General features: G+C 40.3%; 1 protein-coding gene across 1 annotated transcript; it reads right to left on the reverse strand.

The window, feature by feature from the left end:
- Nucleotides 1–10,407: 10,407 nt before the first annotated feature.
- Nucleotides 10,408–10,911, reverse strand: LOC115668028 (disease resistance RPP13-like protein 4). The gene has a single exon (XM_056319789.1). The coding sequence runs from the start codon at nt 10,909–10,911 to the stop codon at nt 10,408–10,410; it is 504 nt and encodes a 167-aa protein (XP_056175764.1).
- Nucleotides 10,912–12,065: the final 1,154 nt, after the last annotated feature.

The raw sequence follows: 12,065 nt of genomic DNA on the forward strand, positions 1-12,065 counted from the left end.
CTATAATTATCATAGTGTCAATAATTTTTCTATATATTGTGAGGAAGTGCTAGGGAGCATAATAACACTTGTGGAAAGTGAGATAAAAGGGCATTTTGAGTCAATATTTGTATAGATAGAGAGATCTATAATATAAAAGATATTGCAAATGGACCAATCTTAAATTTTGGTGCTATTCTTTTGTTAGATTACTTAGGGTGCGTTTGGTAACCATTATGTTCTCGAAAACAATTTCTGCTCAGAAATGATTTTTTTTTATTCCATTCTCGAAAATAATTTCTAAGCATTTGAAGGCATTTGGTAACTGCCCAAAATTTCTATTTTTGGAATAAAAAAAGAACAGAAATGCGTTTGGTAACTGCACAAAATTTCTTTTTATTAATAATATTTTGAATTTTTTTTATATTTCTTTCTTTTATTTTTCCTTTTTTTTCATTGTTTTTTTTCTTCTTCTTCCCCTTCCTTAGCCCATGGCCAGGTTGCTGGTGCTGGCGGCTGGCCGCACGCCAGGGCCGGCGAGGATTGCCCACGCCAGATCCGACGAGGGCGGCCCTTGCCCAGGCGGCGAGGGCGGCCCTTGCCCAGGCGGCAAGGGCCGCAATGCCCTCACCGGCCTTGGTTTGTGGCCGGCGGCCGGCGACCGACCACAGGCCAGGAAGAAAACGAAGAAGAAAACCAAAAAGAAGAAGAAAAAAAAATTCTTTTCTATTTCTGATTCTTATTATTATAATGAAAAAGCAACTTTTTTTTTGCTTCTTGATTTTGTTCCAAAATTGATTTTGGGAATAAATTTGTGCAAATTTATGCTCGAGAACAAAAAATTTACCAAACGAATTTCTGTTCCAAAACTGATTATGGGAACAAAAAAATAGAATCAGTTACTATTTGGCCATTTACCAAACATAGCCTTAGTTGGCAACATCAGAGCTGTTCTGTCTTATCAAGGCATTATGTATTTGTTGCCCCTCCTCCTTCCACTGGTTTGTCAACGAAGGTGTCCATTGCGAATTTCTTTCGATTAAGGCTTTTCTATTTTAACCTATTAACATAATCAAGTATTTCTTATATTACTAGACACAAAAAATCTATGGAAATTACATTGTATTTGAGGCCATCTCATGTTCATGAATTTATATTTCTGCACTTATAAGTCGATCGAAATTTTACAAGTTTAACCCGTTTTAACCCATTTCCATGTAATGCAAATCTAATGACCCATACTCGACTCAACCCATACCCGACCTGACCCATATTGCTAAAATACTTCCATATTTAACTAAATTTAGAAAAACTCATACCTAAATTGAGATGAGAGTGCAGAGTGAGTAAGCACGAGAATGAGTGAGAGCGAGAGAAATGAGTTAAGTTTAAATAAGTTGTAAACCCATTTATAATTCATTTACAACTCATTTAACATTCATATTATGTTTATATCAATTTATGATCTATTTGATGAATATAACTAACCTATTTGTGAGCTGATATATGGGTTAAAAAATGAATATATGACCCATCTTGACACGTGTAGTATTAACACAATAATATTATACTTATGCTAAGACATTTCGTACTTCGTTTTAACTATGCTGAGTATGACCGCGCAAAGCCCACTACTTTCCATGTTATTCATGAAGTTTTTTCCTAAGACAATAATTTGGAAGACTCGTGGGATGACTTTGACTAGAGCAGGACAAAAGACCAATGACTGCCGAAGGTCTTTGTAAAATGTAAACGCAGGCCTTTTGCTGCACATAAACCAAAACCATTCTGTTCTTTTTGTGAATTTTCTTATGCTAGCAACTAATTATGTTTTTTTTTTGGCTACATTAAAATAATTTCGTCGTGTGTACAATGTCCCTGCAGTTGGATAGACCGAAGCACCTCAGCTAGTATCTTATACAGATAATTGAGCACGAGGTTGCTATCCAAAATTGTCATCTTCACCTATTTCTCTAAACAAGTACTGACCAGCTTGCAAATAATTAGCATGTGCATGCGCTGATCAGCGACTATGAAATTAGTAGGAGCCTCGAAATTTGTGCTGGATAAAGGGTAGATATGGAATTTCATTTCCCTCGACAAAAAATTGAAAAAAAAAGAGTCGTACGGCCATACTTTAAAGTCGAATACTTAAGACTTCTATAGGATTACTAATATTGCAACTCAACTTCCAAAAACGAAATTATTGGGACTGTTAAATTCCAGATAAGAATAATGCGCCAGGAAGAAAACTGCAAAAAACATGGGCTTAGGCGACAAAATTCAAATTGATGTTTGGATGTTGGTTTTATTCGTTCAAGTTGTTATTGTCTTCATCCCATATAAATTATATTTAAATTGATGTTTTTCGGGCCGTATGGTGTTTTATTTTGGAGGTGTTATCTGCGGATCGCCCCAACTTTAACGCACTACGACTGGTTCACCTCCCGGCTCCCTGGGCGATCTTAGAGGGGGCACCACCCCCGCTTCAGCCATATGCGTCAGTAAAACATTGATTCGGACGGTCCCTACCAAACAAAAAGAGCGATTCTAATATATGTAAATAGAAAAGAATCATTAATTTATGTCACATTCCCGTTTGTATTTTATAAGATCAAGTTGTGGTCATATGAAAGCAAATGTACCTAATTCCTTGTATTTGACTAACAATAGCGTGTGTTACTTGTTCAAGGTGTTGTTATTTTATAGCAAATTGCATGACCACAAGTTTTTTTATTTGGAATATATAAAGGTTTTTCTTCTTTTCTTTGCATGGTTCCATAGAGGTCAGGCTTAGGAAATTAGTGCTTGTACCTAGTTGCCGGTGGCCATACCCAAGACCTTGGTGCTCATGCCTGAGGCCTTGGTAGCCATGCTTAGGTACCCAACTCCCGCACCCAAGTCACCGGCGGCCGAGCCTTAAGACCCTAGTGCCAATACTCGAATCCTTGGCAAACATGCCCAAGTACTTGACTCCTGCACACAAGTCAAGGCCCGGGTTCACGAAGGCCGAGCTTGGGTCTCTTGAGGTCGGGTGACCCCAATGCCCGTGCCCAAGTCGTTGACGGTCATGCCTGAGACCTAAGTGCTTGTGCTTGGGTCCCCAATGATCTTGTCTAGAGGTAGGCTGTCGCCCACAAGTTAGGGCCCCGATCCACGGAGGCCAGCTCGTGTCTCTTGAGCCCAAGGACCATGGCTCCTGTGCTCGAGTCCTTGGCAACCATGCCTAAATACCTGGAACCCGTGCACAAGCTCCTGGCACTCGAAACCAGTTCGTCGATGGCCAGGCTTGAGTCTAAAAGGCTGGGCCCAGGTCCTTCAAGGGCACACTTGAGACCCTAGTGGCTATGTTCGAGTGCCCGACTCCCATGCCCAAGCTACCAACGATTGAGCCCGGGTCCCTAGTGCCCGTGCTTGGGTTTTCAGTGGCTAGGTGCAAGAAATCTCGTCTCTTGCAATCGAAACCCCAGAGGCTAAGTATCTATATATCACATGAACAATGTAGGTCTCTTTAGGAAAATAAAATAAAATATTCCTTTTTTAAAGGCAAAAAATAATTTCTAGTTCACTATTAGATTTCAGTCTAACATAAAAAATTATTGTCATTTTCCTGGAAAATGACCTAAAATTAGACATAAATTGTTGTCGATAATGAAAATATTTTCCATTAACTATTTATTGCAAACGATACAAGCGATATTTTTTTGAAAAATATTTTTTAAATTATTTATTTTTCGCGAAACGAAACGAGCCTTACCTTCTCAAACAAAGTGGTTTTTTACTGAAGGTTGCATGACTAGTTGCTCGGTCATTCCTAAATGGCTAATGGAGCTTTTCCACCCAAAAAACAAAAAGACAAAAAAAGTAAAATGGTAAAGAAAAGATACATGTATAGCAACGTGCAACGCACGTGGTACTAATCCTCGTATGCATTAATTTTCTCGAACACATCAGCTTGGACTCCTCCTTCTCCAGTTCAGCAAGAGTGGAAACCCGTTGACTTCACAATCCCATCATGAATCATACCTACCTCCAGCCATTTCTTCTCCTCCTTCTCCTCCTCCTCCTCCTCCTTCTGTATCGATGCTTCGGAGCTTCAACTCAACACTTCAAATTAGTAATCATTGATTCATCAGTAAAATCCAGTTTCAATCTCTTCAACTCTTCCATCTCCATCGCATCGACCATGCAGCCATCGTCGTCGTCGGACGAGCCACATGGAGAGATCCAAAGTGTCGATGCGATCATCGAAACCACCGACGTGTGGCTCGCCGCAGTGAAGGAAAAATGTCTTGGTGAGCCTGAGCGCCAGAGCGACGGTGGCAATGTCACCACCGGCGAGGCCGAGGATGGGAGCGGCCAAACTGTCTGCTGCTGGAGCAGTGGATTGCCTGGCGACAAGAAGAGCGTAGGCATCAAGAAGGCAGAATCAGCTCCGAATGGCGGCCCCAACGGAGGCGGAGGCGGCGGCAGCAACAGTAAGGGAGGCGCGAATGCGAGTTCTCATGGGCGCAATGGCACGCTGGGGCATCAGGTGGAGAAGTTGCAGAGAGACCTCAATCACATCAAGGGCGCACTCACCAAGTTCAGGAAATTGGAGGAAGTATTCAGCTCTCAGTTTAACAACATCGACGAACAATGCCGTTCACTGAATCAGATCCTGAGTAAGATGGCTATGGATCGGAGAAGCACGAGCGTGACGGACATTCAGCAAGACCACAACAAGTTCCACTCGATCAGGGACACGGTAATGCATCTGAAAAGTCAGATTCCTTCTCTCCACAAACAGTCCACCTCTAACACTAGTGCCCATAGATCTGACGCGGGGTTCGTCTTCAACGCGTACTACCTTGTCAATGACATGCCGAGAAAAGACATGATGGAAAAGGTTCTGAATGCCCCTGCTTTCAAAGAATTTCGTGATGATCTTTCATGTATTTTCAAGGATCTCGATCCAATGTTGAAGCTATGCTTGATGTGTTTCTCTGTGTTCCCTGAGAATGCTGTTTTGAGGAAGAGGCTTTTAGTGAATTGGTGGATTGGAGAGGGTTTGGTGGATCCCGAGGAGGCGAGGGTTGATGATATTTTCAAGGAGCTCATTGCCAAAGGTTTTGTTGAACCCGTACTCAAGAAACGCAAAGTCATCGGATTCAAGATGGATCCTTTGGTTCGGTTTGTTGTTATTGACATTGCGAAGAAAATTGGGTTCTTTAGTTTCAATTCAATGGGAGTTCCTACTGAAGATTTCGAGTGGTCTTACAGAGCATGCTTGGTAAGAAGTGAAGGAGAATCTTCTCGGGAGAGGTTGACAAAAAATGCGAATTTGGATCCGGAGATGCAGTTGGCAAAAAAGGCGAATTTGGATCCGGAGGAGAAGTCAACAGCAAATGCGACTTTGAATCCGGAAAAACTGCAAACCATATTCAACGTCAATGATCCTTATCGGGATTTTAAGCTGGATTGGTTGTCGAAGCTGAAAAATCTCCATGTACTATACCTTGGCAGTTGGCAAGATTTAGCCAACCATCATATAGAAGTTGAGGGCACGGAGTTCTTGAAAGGGCTAAAGCATATGAAGCATCTTCAATTCTTGAGTCTTCAAGGTATTTCTAGAATTTCGGAGCTCCCGGATTCCATTTGCAAGCTCACCAGCTTGAAAATCCTGGATCTTAATGCATGCCACAATTTAGAGTTGCTTCCTACGAAAATAGGTGCACTCAAGAAGCTGACGCATTTGGATATATCGCAGTGTTACGTGCTGGATCACATTCCGAAAGAGCTTTCTTTACTCAAGCAGCTCCAAGTTCTTAAGGGGTTCGTCATCGGTGACTCGATAAGCGCCGATGACTCATGCACTCTTGAAGATTTAGCAGAATTGCACAATTTAAGAAAATTGAGCGTCTATGCAGGGAGGGAAGATTTTCCGACAGTCAAAGAGCTAGATGTACTGCAACGTTTTGAGAAGCTTGAGAAGTTGACAATAGTTTGGGGAGGGAAACGGTCTAAACAACTGAAATCTCCAGCAAACTCGAGTGATGCAGTCAGTTTCAAGATGGGGGACAAAACAAAAAGCACAAAAACTCAGCGAGACAACATTTCAGCACACCCAAATGAACCTCCTCAACCAGCACAGACAGCTCCTGCAGTCGGGAGAAAACTCAGCAAGGCATTTACCTTTAGGAGAAGCTCTACTCGGACCTCTTCCCTGAATGCAGGAGACAACCCGGGCTTGCAGAAATTGGAGCTCCGTTGCTTTCCACAAACTGCTGCTCCGCCTTGGTTGATTCAAGGCAAATTGAAGCCGCAAAAGGCTCTTTACATATGTGGAGGAAATCTCCAGACACTAAGCATGATTCAGAACGAAAGGATAACATGGAATGTTAAGATATTGTGTCTAAAGTTCTTAAGTGATCTGAAGATGGATTGGGGAGATCTGCAGAAGTCATTTCCAGAGCCAATTTACTTGGAGAAGGACAGATGTCCCAAGCTCACTTTCTTCCCCTGTGATGAGCATGGAGTTTGGTTGAACGGGAAAATGGAAGCGAAAAAGATGGAAGAATCGGGATTGAGTTTGTCTTGGTCTTTTCTTAAACGTAAAAATATAATTCATCCTATTCCTGCTTCTTCTTCCACCTCTAAATGATAATAGTTCATGGATTAAGTGTGCACATTCCTAGAGGAAGTGGACTGCCAGATGATTATTATGGAACTTCAGTGCCCCTGGTATTGGTATTTTGTTTGTAATATCGAGTATCATTTTGCTTTGTTTACATTCTGGTGATGCAATGAAAGTCTTTTACCTTTACAGTTGATGAGAAACTTTCAGTCATTGTCAGAGAGAGAAGAAATCTTGCTTGGTCTCAGGAGTTACATGGAATTTCATCACTCCAAGTAAAATGGCAACCCTTTCGTTTTTCTAGCAAACTGGATAACTATGCTTATTGCTTAGTTCATACTTCGTAGCAGCAGAACTTGACCCATCTAAGGCTTTTGTTCAGCTATGGTTTGGCTATGTAATCATGTCCACCTTACATAGTTCTCCCATTAGAGAATTCTTTGCATTCCCTTTGTGAAGCTGGTGACTTTCAATCTGAGTGCTAATCTCAGAAATGATCCTTAAACTGCACAATTAGAGATATGCTGCCTGATAATAACCACTTAACTGTGAGAACAAGGAATCCCCAAATATGGATTCCGCAATGGCCATTATCAGTCCTCTGGACATATGCTCATTCATAATTCACGATCACGATTAACCTGAGCCATCTCCGGCTCTGTTTTAATGTTCAGATGCATACGTTTATCCTTGCTGCGGTGTTCTCAACTTCTTGCCTTCTTCCCCCTATGGAGGAACGTTGCTCAGACTACCCTATAAGCGTGATACTTTGAGCAACAAATGCTCGCATAAGTCGGTATGCAGACTTCAACAATTTTATCTGCAGGGTCTCATTAAAATGTTGAGAAAGTTTGGTTACTCGAGAGCACAGCACTGGACTTGGGGTGACAGTACTACGCTGCAAAAGTAGAGACTGCATTTGAACCAAGATTTGTCGAGAACGACTAGCAAAACATTTGTCTAGGAGAAGGAGGACGCCGCTGTGTGAGAAGAGATTTAAATGAACCGGATATGGGGTCAGTGTTGCGGTCATCGACCGGCCGGCTTTGGTTGTCGACATCGTAATATTGAGGACACCTTCTAAGTTCTGTTTAGTTATATGGTTGTTTGGCTTAATGCTTAATCACATACAGCTAACGATAAAACTTCATAATTCTAGTTCATGTCTTTTGCTGCAATCCAGTGTTTGTACCAGAGAGGAAGAGACACCGAGAAGACCTTTTGCTGGATTTAATTACTTGCAATATTCGATTTTTTTTACCTTGTAATTATGCTGTTGATTTATAATATATTTAAAGTAGTAAAATTATTTGTCGAGTTTATTCATATCTGATGTAATGAAATTACGAACTTTCGTTTTTTTATAATTTAATCTTCATCGATAAAAAAAACAAGAAAATAAATATAATCAAATTCCTATTAAAAACAAACGAATGACGACGTCTAAGGAGCGATAGAAATACAATATTTGTCTCCATGCATAGCTCGAAAAGTAAATCAAACATGACAAAAAAATTTACCAAAGTCGTTGCCGATTTTTTACCTAACTCAGCAAACTTTTACTGATAAACGCGACGAACTGTTGTTGTTTGGCAATGAAAATGAGCTTTGTCGCGTTTGAGTAAGACAGCATCTTGTCACCTTAGATGCCAAAGATAAATTTTCTTCTTTTTTTGGCCTTAAATAGCAAAGGCGGAGAAAAAAAATTGTCGCCTTAGGTACCAAAAGGCAACATTCTGTCGCTATAGGCTAATGCCACGGAGCAAACGCGATAAACAGTTCGCTTTGTACCCTTGGTCCATTTTTTTTTCAAGTGTTTTTCCAATTCCAAGCTCATTATTTAGCTGGAATTTATCATTCCGAATATTTTAGCTAAACTTTGACTCAATGTACAATATAGCCTCTAAACTTTGACTCAATATACAATGTGATCTATGAACTTTAGCTCAATATACAATATGGCCCATGAACTTTTAATTCGTTTGATATGGTCCATGAACATTTGGTACATGTTTAAATTAGTCTTTAAACTATATAAAAATGTTCAATGTTGTCTGGGGACTAGTTTGAACATGTACTAAAAGTTTAAGGATCACATTGAACAAATTAAAAGTCCATGGACCACATTGCACAAATTAAAATTTTAGGGACTACATTGTACATTGAGTCAAAGTTCAGGGAGTGTTTGTGCCATTATCCCTATCCAAAAATAAAAACCAAAAAAAGTAAATCTGGACAACAAGTTGATTTCAAGGCTCCTACTATTGTTGTAGCAGCTGATCGGTGCATGCATGCCCATGCTAATTAGTTCGGGCAGCTAAGAAATGCATTCATAATAAACTCAATTTGCAAGTTGATTAGTACTTGTTTAGAGAGAAAAAAAACAGGAAAAAATGACAATTTTGAATACCGACCTCATGCTTAATTTTCTGTATAAAATAGACTAGCTGGGGTAACTGTCCAATTAAATGGGATTTTTCTAATGAAGCAAAAGACAAAACGGGATCAGTTGCAAGCATAAAAATAAGTCATATCAGTATCATAGTGGTTTGGTACATGTGCAGCAAAAGTCCAGTGTTTACATTTTACAAAGATCTCCGGTAGTCAGTCTTCCTTATTGAATAACCTAACGATTTTGCAATTAAATATCAAACGCAGGACAACGTTTGTGCCGGTGTATACATAGTTCAGTCCGAGTATTTGTACTTACTCCACGGGAAGAATCGGCTGCAAAGAATTCATTGTCTATTGGAGATTACAAAGTCACAATCAATCATCCAATTCTCACAGGCTCTGGCGTTTTACTCACAGAGTGTCATCAGAATACCTTGAGAGGAAGTCTCACAGACTCAACAAGTAATTTTCTTTGAAAATTTATAAATGCTAATAAGATAAAATAAACCCCAATTTCTAATGTATGTTTCGGGAAAAAATAAGGCATATAAACTTCTGCATACTAGAGTATAGACCAAACTGTCAAAGGCAACATTAGCATCATGTCATATGACAATTTCTTTAGGAACTGTAAATAGAAATCTTGCAGATGATCATGAAGAAAGGATAGAAAAATGCAGAGACAAAGTCTTCAGAAAGTGCACCGTTCCTCATGAATTCGCTTTGTTTGAACTTCGGAGATTCCTACTAAGTTGTGACCATTTTATCTTGCTGCTACGAGAATGCCCCAAATTTATACAAATCTTTGTTTCTTCAAGAGACTTCCCACTTTATATAATCAAGAAATGATGTTCTCATCTCACGCTGTTTATATATAACTTCATTGCTCTCGCAATCATGGTCAATCATGGAGAAACAGAATAATGCCGTTTTTCAGTCTAGTGTCAAGTAACTTCTAATGGAGAGCAACTAAAGTAGTACACGTCCCAGGTCTGAATAGTATGAGCGTACTGGTCCTTCTCTAGGTCCCAAAAACCTTCAGCTTGTCTTATTTGCATCATTATTTAGCAGAATGTTGCTCGCCGATGATTAAATTTAGTTACATTGATCATTCAGACATTTCAAAATTCCCATCCAGATCTGCTGAAACCAAGCTGCCAGAGACTACAGTGGTTAAATCCTTGTGTTACTGAAGTATAAACACCTGGGCAGAGGTCATTATTTTTGTCTTGGAACAAGATGACAGAGAGCCCCAAATGCAAAATAAGGTAGAATCAAACATGTAATTCATTGATGGGTTCCCATCATTGATTAGATACCCAAATTGTACAACTTCTACACAGTAACAAATGGAATTTTTTTTCAAGAGGACATACAAAATGCAAGGAACACAAAATTTCAATTCAGTCTCGTTGCTGTCATGGATTAGTGTTTGCTGGTGCTGTTGAAGTTGTTGGTTCATAGATTTGACCCATTATTTTGGCAGCTAAGGGAAGGCCAGCACATTGATTCTTGATATCCTCCTGCAGCTCCAACACTTTGGTGGAATCTATTTGCTTTCCTTGTTGCTTGGCTGAATTCTTGAATATCGCCCTGCAAATTTTAGGATCCGAAAGTGGCATTATCTGGTGCAGATTGTCCTCTCCGACCATCTTCCTGGCCATTTCCTCGTTCCTACATGTGACAATGACTCCCCCACCATACCCTTTCGGCAATCCATGCGCAAGGCGGTCACCCCAGTGAACCATGTTGCTTAAGCTCAAGCCCAAATCAGAATACCATTCATCATCCGCATTGCAGACGCCGTCCAAGACGATCAGATACTTCTTCCCCCACAGATGCTTGTAGAGTAAAGCAACGAGCGCACTTAGGTTAGTTTCGAGATCATCAACTTCGTCTTCAACACCTAGCTGGAACAACATCCTCTTGACAATGTCTGCCTTTTTTTGGGAATCCTCATGAGGCAGTCTGGACAAGCTCACCCAAATTCTAGGAAGGAACTCTCTGGTTGTAACATTTGCCTCTTCTTTTGACCAGGTCAAAAGTCATAGGCTGAAGGAGGATTAAAAAAAAAATCAAAAAGTGAAGATAAAAGGAAGAAAGCAACGGCTGGTCGCGGGAGAACAGAAGAAAAACAGAGGAAAAGAAAAGGAAAAAGGAGAGGAGTTAGGAAAGAAATGAAAGGGAGGGTTTGTGCGCGTGGGTCCTCGCCGAGCGGTTCCGACTACGTAACGCAATGACTAGTAAGTACTCGCAACCCTCGTTAGTCCTATCGGAGTAATTTTTCGATTAGGGCTTAGAAATAAGAGTTATGTGGATTTGAGATGCGTAGTCCAATTTTTTGGGTTGTCAAGTCTTAAATATCCATGAAAATGAAAGATTATGGTGTTGTGGGGCTGTGCGTTTTGACTGATATCGATTTGGAGTTACGGTTTGTCCGGAATCAAATTTTCAAGTTGAGAGCATAATCTGGAATTTCGTGAACAGTACTTTCCAGGGCTTTTATTATCGTTTTTGGGCTGTTGTTTGGGTTGGCTGTGTTGGGACATCCATAGTATACTAGATGAGTTTCGTTTTGACTATAAGAGCGCGCAAAACGGAGTCTGGTGGAGGAAGTTATGGTGCGTGGAAATTTGGCGCGCAAGTAGTTCGTTGTGGTTGGCATTAGATTTTTTTCCTTTGAGCAAGCCGTCGTGGGCACATGGGTGTCGGATTATTGGCTAGTTAGCCTTAGCTTATTCGAATTGCGCGTTAAGGGGAAGTATTACTCGGTTTTGATTCGTTTTCCGTATGTTTGATAGGATTTTGGAACCGTCGGCTCGAGTAACACATATGGGTTAGTTTTTGGATTACCAGGTGAGGGACATTATATTTTCTATGAATTTACAAATTCATATTTTGATAATGAGATATAATTTTTAATACAGTGGAGCATGTTTTCTGCATAAATTGGATTGATCATTTACTACCTTTTGTCGATTGTGAAATGAGTTGAAAAGTCTTATGACGTTATTGAAATGAAGCTTTTGTGAATGCTTATATTAAAGGTTTTGTGAAGAGGATTAGCCGAGGGCTA

Source organism: Syzygium oleosum, unplaced genomic scaffold (genome assembly GCF_021117445.2).
Source record: "Syzygium oleosum isolate NSW1041296 unplaced genomic scaffold, Sole_v2.1 Sole_v2.18, whole genome shotgun sequence".
Classification (NCBI taxonomy): Eukaryota; Viridiplantae; Streptophyta; class Magnoliopsida; order Myrtales; family Myrtaceae; genus Syzygium; species Syzygium oleosum.

Coding starts and splice junctions, on each gene's coding strand:
- LOC115668028 (XM_056319789.1), bottom strand. CDS start 10,911: ATGTTGTTCCAGCTAGGTGTTGAAGACGAAGTTGATGATCTCGAAACT.